Here is a 12,315-nt window from a genome sequence, read left to right on the forward strand (position 1 = left end):
TAGTTTATACAACTGAAAGTGAAGAGGGAGGAAGGAACTGTATCACAAATATTAATTGGCTGTGAAGACAATAATGGAAGTACATTGATCACATGGGAAAAATAGTTTATAGGATTTGATTGCCTGAAACCAAAAGCAATATGTAAAAGAGAGGGCGCTATTATCTTCCTAGAAGATAATTCCCTTGGAATCAGTCAATATGTTTTGTAATTTTTATATGCATTTCCCAAAATTAATTTCACTCACTTAATACAATATTTTCAATGGCTGTCTTGTTCTCCCCACTTTCTGCTCAACCAGGGAACAACATTTACAAAACAATAAAACACAATGAGTCCACTAAGTAATGTTAGCAAAGGCTAACAAAAAAAAACACCTCTCCATCAAACCTCTCCATCAAACTCAAAAACCTTAACTGTTCCACTGCAAAACCAAAACAATAGAAACAAACAAAACATAGGATGAACAGAAAGTCTTTTTGGAAATGCTCTGAACATCTCAGGATCTTTCAGATCAATGAAGGGGGAGGAGATTCCATAACTTAAGTCCATGCACCCAGAAAACCATGCACCCAAGCCCCAACACAATCCAGGGACTATTGAGGGTCCCACATGATCTTGATAGTCAGGAAATGGCATGGAGAAAGCTAGAACCTCTATAAACTTATCTTCCTTTTGAGACATTGTCAACATCACTGCTGTCATTTGAGGAGTTAAAAGATGGATTAAAATATTATTAAAAAATAATTCTAGTTATGGTAGATATAGAACACAGACAGAATTAGTATAGCAGAGGTCAAGTCATTGCTGGGTATAAATGTAGATCTCTCAGCTAAAATATGGCTGCAGGTCGCCTCTTTCCAGGATGACCTCCTCAATGTTATACAGATATTATATCTATCTGTATATTTTATTTGTGTGTGTGTGTGTCTGTGTGTGTGTGTGTGTATCCCCAACACTTCCCATTTTAAACCTTGTTTTTGGTTGCTTATGATTTTGCCAAATTGTATTCATTTGGGTTGAATTTTTGCAAGCTGTGTATCTACTTCAGGCTGACTTTTTTTTCCTCTGAAAGTCTGATTTTTTTGTCCTGTGGGTAAGAAGAGTATGAGATCATGTAATTAAAAATAGTATCTTAATGCATACACACAAGGGGGGCTGATTTAAGGTTGCACAGGCAACTTTAATTCTAGCATTTCCTCAATTTTGAGTGCAACCTGTGCAACCTTAACATTCTTTTAATATAGTTTTGTGTGTGTAATATAAATGTGTAGTCTGACTATTCACTCTAATCTCTTATTGCTGAAAGCATAAGAGAATGTGCTAATCATGCAGTTTTGATTAGCTGTGCTTCAGTCATCCTGCCAAGTGGTTTACAGAATATATTTTGACTGCTGTGTTTGAAACATATTTTAAGAAATCTGGCAGGAGATCTTATGTAACTCAGATAAGAGTATCTCTTTTTAATAAGAAGAATGAAAACGATATCCCTTTGGGATATGCAAATACTGTATCTTAAGCACACAGTTTCTGTCATTGGTTTGGTTACGTTATGCTCCTGAAGTTTTGTGACATCATAGGACTCCCCTCAATGAAAATTGGGATTTTTCATGAAAATAACCTATTTTACAAGCTATTCTTTCTTTACCTCTTTCATAGGTCAGTCCTGTTCATTTGCAACTTAAATACAGACCTAGAGTCCTTTAATCTAAAATTAAATCAGGAATTTGTACAGAAATATTCATGTTTACTTCACATTAAGGATTATTTCATATACTGATGCTGTGTTCAGTGTGTCCTACTAATTAAAAAGGGAGAAAGAATGCACTTCACTCTAGCTATGACCTACTTTTTGTGTCTTTCCCTACAATCAGAAATGGAAAGCTGAAGTTATGATACATTATTTACCAGAAAGAGCCAGTATTTGAAACTGCAGGGAGAAGTAAGAACAGTCTTGGAAAAACTCACACTGTTTCTTGTGGTCCTATAGCATTCCAGTAGGTACTTAGAATGGAAGGGTAAAGATAGAAGAAAGCAGACAGACTATACCACTTTTTATACCAGGAAATATTTTTTCTGGTAGAGAGGAATAAACTATGTGCCACTAAAAAGGGATATCCTCAAGAGAAGCATTTCAGAAGTATGACAGTAACAAGTAAAATTCATTACTAATTCAAGTGGTAATAAAAAAATGATGGTAATCATGGAAAGGTCCTTACCATTGTCCCGACACCACCTCTGGAAGAGAAACTAAAGGCGACAACTTTATTATCAGAGAAATACTGTTTCAAAATGGAAAAAACTGACAATTTTCCATGTAAATAAAGACACTGTGTAACTAGGTGGTATCTTTGCAGCTTTCCATTTAACAGCAGGGCGGGACTACTTCAAGAGCAGAAACATTTGTGTGGGCATCTACAGAAAACATGTCTCTGCTTTGCTTTGTTTGGTTAAATTGGGAAGTACCCTAGGAGACGTCCAATGACTGGTTTTACACTTTGGTTGTGTTCTACACAGACAGGAAAGCTCTCCTGAAGTCTGTGCAGAAGTTAATTATCCAGCCGAGCATGACTATTTGAGAGCCATCTAATTCTTGCCAAGATTGAAGAGATCCTGAGTCCAGAGCAGATGTAAGGCTCCGAATACCATTGCTTGTGTTGTCCTAGACCAGTCAGTCACACACTCTTTCTGAAAGTGGACTTAGACAAAACAACTTGGGAGTTTTTGTTTTTTTAATAACACCTCCTGGCAGTAGCTTGCCTGGAGTGGGCAAGGGCCTGAATGCAGGGAACTGTCAGTGCTGTTTAAACCCTTGTTCAAATCAAGTGTGATGTAAATAAGGTCTTGGTCCTGCAATTGTATCTAGCCATGTTGAGGTAATGGGGCTGTGTGTGGGTGCAAGGGTGCATCTGAGTAGCTCCAATGGTAGGAGAGGGACCTTTAGGTAGGGCTGACCTCATCTACTGAGGGGAAAACCACCACCACCAAAAAACAACAATGGAAAAGATATCAGGTACATTGTTTGAGTACACGTGGCCAACTAAGAGGCCTGCTTGATACCCAATTCACATATGAGCATTGGATATTTGCAAATGTAAGTTAGGTGAATCAAGTGTACATGCATAATTGAGGGCATCTAACTTTGAAAATCTGGCCATAATTTCCCATCAGTAATTTTTAATGTTATAATACCTTGAATGTCCACTGTTGTTTTTGAATGCTGGAGTTCAGATTAATAGTCCAAGGTTTTAAAGACCTGACATCCACTTCATATAGGAAAGCACACAACAAATAAAATATTAAAATTATATTAAAAGTTTAGCACAGACCCTGAAAATTGGAACTCAGAGTTAAGCATTCCCCTCCTAACAGTAACATATACTGACGCAGTGAGTGAGCACGGCAGGACATGATATAGAAATGAGAATCACACATTATTGTCATTGTGCACATTTCAGCGTGAATAAGACATACCTTTCAATTTCTTTCCCCCATGCCCATCTCAAGTGGCATGACCTTTATACTTCTGTAACATGCCTTTGTGTGCATGTTACTGTTTTTGATATATTTACGTTTAGGGAAATATTACAAGACTTATTAATGACCAAATCCAGACCAAATGATTTTCTCTTTTCAAGTGGTGGTACTGAGGCTCTGCGCCTCCTAGATCTGCCAGATCTCAGAAGGAACTGATGATTGTATATAATGTTTCCCACTAATGAATGCATGCAAAGAAAGTTGTTAACAGGAGTCATAATTAGGTCACCCAAGATTTAAGATCAAGAGACTTAATCATACCATTTACCATTAGACTTCATTGGTATTCACAGGAAGGCACATTAATAAACCCTCCTACATGAGGGTTTAAAACAGTTCCATGCCCATTTTACAGTGCTCATGAAGTATTACTGCACAAGGATCAAATGCACTAGTTTAGACACCCAGATTCATGCACATAATATGATACAAAACTTAAAAATTACGTACAGTTTATAATGGAAAATGATTACCTCTTAGAAGAAGGGAAGGCTGAGGGAACCAGTAAGGTTTAGGTTAGGATTTTAGTTTAAACAAGGTCATTAGGCTCTGATAAAAATCATAACCCCAGGTTAAAGTTGCAGCAGTAAGGAAGGTTCACTAGAAGCAGCAGACAGACTTCCGAGTCAGTCACTGTGCTTTTTATAGGTTTATGAATTACAGCTTATTTCTACCTAAGGCTGCGATCCTAAGCTTCTTCACAGCCTTAAATAAGCTGTATGATTCATGTTTCAAAGGCTGATTTTTCAGGCACAAATATGAGATGAAATAGGTTTTTTAAAATGATTTTGAGCAAGCTGTGAGGTTTGTGTTTTCACAGACAATTTTAAGGCATCAGAATTAGAATTAAATTCAGCTCCACAAGATCATCCATAAAGCCATAAAACAACAAACAGTGACTGAGGTGGGATATAGTGCTGAGAGAATCGGAGAGGGAATCTATCACTGGTAAGGGGTTTAAATATCAGGATTGGGGAATATAAAACAGAACAGGGAGGGAGTGACTGGATAACATTATTGTTTTTGTTAGAAGAGATGCTGAAAATACATCAGTGTGTGGATGGAGGAAAACTCTTGGAGAAACAAAAGATGGTTTGTTTCTTTGATTAACTCCTTTTGAACATCCTTTAACTTTTCATACAACTTTACCCTGAGCCAAGCCAGGTCAGGCAGCACTACACTTGGGCAACATAAGAAATTCTAGAAATATGAAATCATGAATATTCAAGATGGTATATAGGAATACAAAATCATTGCTAATAGAGACAACTGAAAGAAAGGCATAATAGTTTTGCAAACTTTAGCTCCAGGTGGCATAGTAGAAAAAGCTTTCAGAAGTCTAACTGATGTGTTATATACATCAATGGAAAAAAATCACTCAACGTGTGCTAAATGTGAAGTCCTTTACTTTCCATTGCAGCCAGTTATAGTAGCATTGATGAGTTGGAGAGATCTCAGTTAAATAATGTAGACCTCATAAACATTAACTTCCAATCAGCATACAGATTAGCACACAAGAGGACATGGATAATAGGTTGAAGAGACAATTGTTTAAATCATTAACTGGTGGCCAATGCCTTATTCAGCTCTTTAGTACAGAATGGATCAGACACACAACCCTGCTTAATGATTATAATTATTTATCATTTATACAGTGAGAGTACCCTTGGCCTGATCAGCTGCAGAGTTTCATTATGTTAGGTACTATACTAACTAACCAGATCAGAAAGCCTCTGCCCTCAATTTAGAATCTAAAAGTAACCAAAGTAGACAAAGGGGCTGAAAGGGATACACCAAATGGATAAATTATCAAGGTGAATTATCATTGGCATGTCTTGTTTGATTTTAAGTATTTGTATTATGAGATAGAGGTTTAAAAATGTGTTAGCTAATGTGTTTAAGAATGACCTATTTTTCCTAGTTTGGGCATGGCCAAATATCTCCAAATTTACCATCCCCGACCTTGCTTTATCATCAAGGTTTGATCAGAGCACCTTTTCTTACAACCTCCCAATAAACCAGAAAGCATCACTGCTCTATGTCTAGGAGGAGTATCCTTGACTTGAGGACTGTCTGTCATGGGCCAGGACATTGCCAGTTTGGCAGAAAGGGCTTACTGGAGTTAATAGGTATAAGTGAGGCTCATGGTACAAGTGCTGGATAGCTAACAAAGAATTTGTAATACCCTGGCACACATTCATTAAATGGACACTGTGTTCCCAGTGGGAATTTGTTACACAGATATTCTTGAATCACATCCACTGATGGATAGTGTCTCACCCCCTCTGGCTTACTTGCAGCATAGGGAGAGTATTTAATTAGGACTGCTTCAAGTTTACTTAGCTCCACACTGGCGTTACTGCAGTCTTCCTGGATTTTTGCTACTGTGGGATGGCTTTCAAATTCTAGAATTTCTAATTGTCTTCCAGTTTTAGTGATATAGGTCTGTCTATATACCGGTATATTGTAATTTTAATTGAAATGCAATCATATCAGAAAAGTGGTTTTGACACAATGACATTAAGAGTTACATGCTGAAATTCACTCAATGACATCCATGTCAAGGTTGCCTTCTCTGCAGTCTCAGCCTGGCACCTGAAGTTAAACTAGTCTCTTTTACCTTTTATGTCATCTCCAGTAGTGAAAGTTTGCCATTTGAATTTCATTGACCATTTACTTTGTTATGTGAATGACAACAGAATTCACCACTTTCTTTCCCAGCCATAGTGACCCTTCAGTACTAACAGTGGTGAAAACCTCTAAGCAAATAAGACTCAGAAAATTAAGAAATCCGATTTGATGAGTAAGAAGCTGTCATTTCTGACCATAAACGTATGATGGCTTCAACACTGTTTTTATTAACTCCACCCACATTTATTCTTTCATTCAATCAAGTCATTCATTCAGTGTTCTTTATGTTGTTACTTTAGACAATGTTGCTTCAAATGTAATTTTAGTAGACATGGAAAATTTCTATTTGCCATGTGGGGACTTTCATAACTTCTTTCAATTCGTGAAGTTCACTTACAGCTTGTGGTAAAGCTCAGTCTGGTTACAAAAAACAAATCCCACTCCCCAAAACACCTCCAATGCACCTGACTGTGAATCAATTTTCAGCACGTGGGATGGAAAAGTAACCACTCATTTTTTCTTAGCTTCTTTTGTGGTATTTTTCATATTCAGTTATGTTTGGATAGAACAATGGCAATACAACATTCTTCATACTGCCTTGCATCAATCTATCATAATAATGCTTGGACATCAGGAATTTAACTTCAGATGCCTGTACTATACTATGAATATAGTATCTTCCAGCCACTTATTTGTTATTGTATTGGTTGGTATATCACTACAAGGGTTAAATTCAGGCAGGAGCTGACTGGTACATAGACATGACAGCACATATCCAGGAAGGCACACAAACACCTCTGATAGCGACCCTCAACCAGAGTGATTACTACATTTTTTTACGTTGATTGGATAGAAAAAAACGATCCTAGTAGTTCTAAAATTGTGATGCAATAATAAAATAATTTGGAAAAAAAATCACATGAAAGAATAGGTATTGCTGGAAAATAAGTGGGAAGAGGCCATTTTACTCAGTAATCAGACAAAACCACACATATGAAGGATTTGTGAGCCTGCCTCCCTTAGATTTTGAGAGTTCCCTGCCCTCTTTCCTCAATTCAGAGAAGGAAGTTTAATAAAAAGAAACAAAAAACTTCCTTTTTGGTTCTCATGGCCCTATTTCTTCCCGAGAAGACTGCCCTCCAGCGATGTACAACTCATATCAATCTTTCAGCTTTGGCAACTGGCTCCATTGAGACATTACAACTCTAATGACAAAACAGAGCATCTTCACACCTCCTAAATCTCCATGTTAACATTAGTGCAGTCACCTTACATCAGCAAGACAAATACCAAGGAAGAAGTATTTTGCCCGTACAAAAATAATTAAAAAGTATTCCTCACAGAATACAACATAGTGAGCAGGATTATCCTAACTGCTTTTTTTCATAATTTTGATGCATTCCAACTGTCTGGTGTGACTGAAAGATCATATTGTTAAAACCAAGTAATAGCTTATAGCAAAAAATTAAACAAAATTTAAAAAGAAACATCCGATTAAGTTCATGAAACACATACTATGAATGGAATATTTGTTTATATTTATACATAATGTTCTGTAAACCTTGTCAGAACTGCTGCTGCTTGGTACCTGTCTTATGGCCACAAAAACAAGGTGGTGGTATTTTCTACTTCTAAAAATTAAAAACAAAACAAAAAAAATTAAAGGAAATAAAAAGAAATATACATCTTCTTACACAGCCAGTACTACAAAATTGCCTCTCAACTCTTATTAATATAGTTTTAGCAAGGAAACACCCAATATAGGGCATGACAAAGCTAGCTTTCCCATTGTTTGGCCATATTCTTAAAAATACTTGCTGTATGTGTATACATTTTAACACCAGCTTGCACAAGTATTAGAACCTATCAATTGTGCATGCACATATTGGTACTGAAAAAGCATCTGCAGATGCATTTGCACAGATAAAGTTCAAATGCAACACAGACTGAAATACGTAAGACAATCTGGCACTTCCATTAAAGGAAAAAAACAAAATAAAGAGGGAGCAACTTGGGTATAGGAACTCCGTTATTTACAGAGCATGCCACAAAACCACAACAAATAATATTCTACAATGCTTTAACTCTTCTGACATTTGCTCTTGATCTTGACATTAATTTTTATCTGAAAACAGGCATAGCACAGACAATGAAAAAAAGAATATCTCAGCATCTCAAACAATCTGGCAAATGGGAAAGGTTTGTGTGACATTTGACCTTTATAAGTACTAGGGCTTCATTTTCTACATTAAAAAAAAGGACCCAGGTGTCAGACAGATTCCCGAAAAAAGTATTAATTGCCAAATCCAAATAAATTATATTTGAAAAATCATCCATACTGTAATGGTACTTCATAATAAGATATACAATATTAACCAACACAATCAATAGTAAATTAGCTGAGATGAATATGTTCCTCTCTGGAACCCAAAAACTGCAGTCCATCTTTCAAGAGAACCTTTTGTTGTGACATGAGAAAGAGTCTGCTTATTGTACAGTAGGGAAGAACATTTTGCATATTGTTGCACTTACCCTTTGTTGTTCTCTTTCACAACTCATCTGTTGTCTCGAAATCTACAATGAGAAAAAAATATACAGATTGAAACATAGCATACCTCTTTTGAAAAGCACAGGCAGGTCTACAAACTTAAAAAGAATAAATACAATAAATTCTGTCTTCAGCATTAATGAAATATTCCAGATAAACAACATAGGATCCAGTCCTTTTGTAATAGCAATTAAGTACACCACACCTTTCTCCTACCTCTCCCGGCCCCCGCATGCACCACCGGGCCTGTGGTTAGGAAAATAATAAGGTAAAATTTATAAGGACGTTTTATTGCATTGTGGATTTGGGGGACATATTTGTGTCAAGAAGAAAGTCTCGTTTTCTCATTTACTGTTCTTTGATTACATAAGGCAAAGTACATAGCTACCACAATACACCACTGTAGTTCTACTGGGTGTAAACAATAACTCACATTCATGCATTGATCCGGACACAGCAGCAAAATGAGGACAGACACATGGATGGATTTTAAATGACAAAGCAACTTCCATTAAACTTAAACACATGGGAGGGGAGCTACCTGCCCATCACCCATACTCTTCTATACAAGGCATTTAAGAGATTACTGTATGGGGGTTACAGGTCTCCTATCATATAACATGTAACTAGTTGAGGTATGCTCTCCTCAGCCTACCCCCCAGGACTCAGCTCTTTCAGAGTTCTAGCACACTTTTCTCCCCCCATCCTCCAGCAAGGTAAAGAAGGGTGGGGGACCTTGGCCCCCTGAGTGCCACAATGTCTGACCCTATCCCATGAACACTGTTCCCTCTAAGCTGTGCGCGTGTGCGTGCGACACACAGATCCTAAACCCCGTGCACATGGCAAAACACCATGGGCACAAAAATTTGCACAGAAGCACAACAATTTGCACAGAAATTTTTTGCACACATGGCCTGTCAAAATTTAAAGGGCTCAGGAGCCATGAGCCCCAGGGCAATCAGCAAAATTCCAGGTCTTTTACCTCTCGGAATTGTTCGTTTTCTCCTTTTAACTGTATTGGAAACCAGCTGCAAGTTGTGACAAATTAACAGCTCAACCAAGTACTCAGTTAGGTACTAGCACATTTCTTCTTAACTTACTGTGGCTTGAAGATGCTGCAAGGAAAGCAAAAAACTCCCTGGGCCTCTGCTAACTGGCCCTATGGCAGCAAAAAATTCCTTCTTGATGCCCAAATGTACAATCAGCTAGACCTGCAGCATCTGCCAGGCTGGATTCCCATTCCCAGTTTTGAGTGAGCAGGGTGGGGTGCTTGAACAGAGCTGAAAAAGGCTCTACTTGGCCCTTGCTCCAGGTTAAATCCTTAAGCAGGAGGATGCTGACTAATCAGCACCCCTTTCCCCACAATTGTTGCCAGAGACTCCAAGTCGGGGGATAAGGGAGGAGCTTCCCATTGTCCCTCAGCAAGACTCTCTCTCCCTTGCTGCTGGGGCTGTCCCCCTTCATCATCAGCCCCATCAATTCCCTCCTCCACCCCCGCCACATTGAGGCATGTAGGTGACATATCTCACCACAGTACATCTCCAATGACTGTAATTACCTTTCATTACAATTGCACTTGGGGTACACACAAAGTAATGGTACAACACAGACATAACTAGCAACAGGGTGAACTCCAAAGGAAGTGGAGGTAAGCTCCAGTTCAAGGAAGCATCAGAAATTCAGAAGCTTTATTTGAAGGGTATCTGAACTATCCAAACATCTTTGATATACAAAATTTAGATGGATGTTTCACTCGGACAAACTATCTTCAAAAATTCCTGTACTTCCCTTTTTGAGTCAAGTCAACCACTACAAGAGCAGCCTTACTCTCCTGATATTTTACCATTTCCGCTTTGTCTTAAGTGGACCTGTGAAGTGTAGAAGCATTTTTAAATGTTTGTCCTTAAATTTAAACCAAATAAAATATATTAAAACCTTTTTTAAAAAGTCAGTTGAGTTCAGTGTGAGAGAAGGAGAGACAGGACTTTTCCTGGGTTTAATATAAAAAATGGTTCACACATCCACACTACAACTCCAAGTAGTACATGAGCAAGATAACATTTTCACAGCATACCATACAAATAAAATATTATCATGGGAAGAATTAATCAACAGATTCCTATGATCCCTTCCACATCTGCCAGTGGTGGGAAACTAATCCTAATGGTACTGGAAATGGGTAGAACTGATTCCAATGAATATCCCTCTCCTTCCTGTTCCTCTCCCGTTCCAACAGGCTTCCATGAACCAGCATTAAATTTGAGAGATAGGCCAGTGAGGCATTGGTGAGCGGGCACTCCCTACAAATTTCAGAAATATCAAAGATAAGGTTATTATTGCTGGGTCCCCATTGTGACTCCATGGGAATGTTCAGGCATTGACAGCAAAACTTGTGAGATAACTATGCGACTAGAGGTAAACTGGGTCCACCAGGGCAGAATGGAAAGACTGGGAAGTAGCACTCACCAATTCTATGGGTTTGAAGGATTGTATTGTCTATATCCCTTATTGCCCCCTACACGCATTCTGCTAAGGGGAGCATGTAAAAGAAAGTCCACAAGGCTCCTGCCTCCCCCCCTTTAGGGTTTTTCTACAGATAGGTGATACAATACGGCATATAGTTATCGAGTTTTGTTTGGTTTTTATGGCATGGGCTAAACCATTTGCCGAGTTTGTAAAGATTAGCTAAGAAAATAATTCAAAACTGTTACAAAATTATCCACTTACTGAATATCATTAACTTTGTAAGCATAATCATTGTAGTTTCCTTTTTCCATAATAACTTGCATGACAAATATAATTCACAAGACACTAAATAAAGAAATGTGCAGTAATACATCTTTATGCTACATTCAGAGGTCCAGAGTACATTTGGACACCACTAAGTCAAGCAGGCACTTACGAGAGGGTAAAGTCTGAAACAATACATATCAACACAGGGTATTTTATTCCCCTGGCTGCTGCTGACAAAAAAACCTTCTTTCAAATAAAAGCAAAAGTATTTATGAAATTCTAAAATCTTTGTCCTACTTAGCAATGGAAAAAGTCCTAATAAATAAAAAGCATAACGTTCCTTACTTATATGAAAGGTACAACAATAAATCCCCTATGCCAGAAAGAAAATTACACAGCACAAAAAATATCTATGCACATGTTGTTTGTAGTCTCTCTAACATGGCACAAAGAGGAGAAAGGTATTTATCATTGGTCTATCTATAAATTTTCCCCCAAAGAATAAAATTAAGTACAGCTAAAGTGACTATGTCTTGGAAAGTAATTATTCTATTTTTCAAACTTGGTGCTTTTCACACCAGTTATAAATTTAGTTAAAATTATATTAGACTACACTGTAAATATACTTACGCAAGTGCCAAGAGTTTATTTTAGATCTGAATCCACTCTGAGTCTATCTATTAATGTTATTCATAAAATGTAACTAAGTTTCTAAAAAAGTTTGGAGTGAATCTGGGGCCTTGAATTTTTTCGTTTGATTTTTATGGTCTTTTTTTGAATAAATTACAATTTTCACTTAACTGATGCCAGGTAAAATGTTTAGTACTCTTGCTTTTAGACAATGGTCCTATACACATTAACACAAGT

At 37.5% G+C, this 12,315-nt stretch overlaps 1 protein-coding gene across 24 annotated transcripts in view; it reads right to left on the minus strand.

Annotated features, from left to right (window-relative positions):
* The window catches only part of RBFOX1 (RNA binding fox-1 homolog 1), a 2,436,731-nt gene that overhangs the window by 600,866 nt on the left and 1,823,550 nt on the right, over positions 1-12,315 (minus strand). For all 24 annotated transcript variants that reach the window (XM_073362506.1, XM_073362502.1, XM_073362531.1 and 21 more), the window contains one exon: positions 8,700-8,741. In XM_073362506.1, the coding sequence (XP_073218607.1) occupies positions 8,700-8,741 (42 nt within the window). The remainder of the gene's footprint in view (positions 1-8,699; positions 8,742-12,315) is intronic.

This window comes from Lepidochelys kempii, chromosome 10 (assembly GCF_965140265.1).
Source record: "Lepidochelys kempii isolate rLepKem1 chromosome 10, rLepKem1.hap2, whole genome shotgun sequence".
Lineage (NCBI taxonomy): Eukaryota > Metazoa > Chordata > Testudines > Cheloniidae > Lepidochelys > Lepidochelys kempii.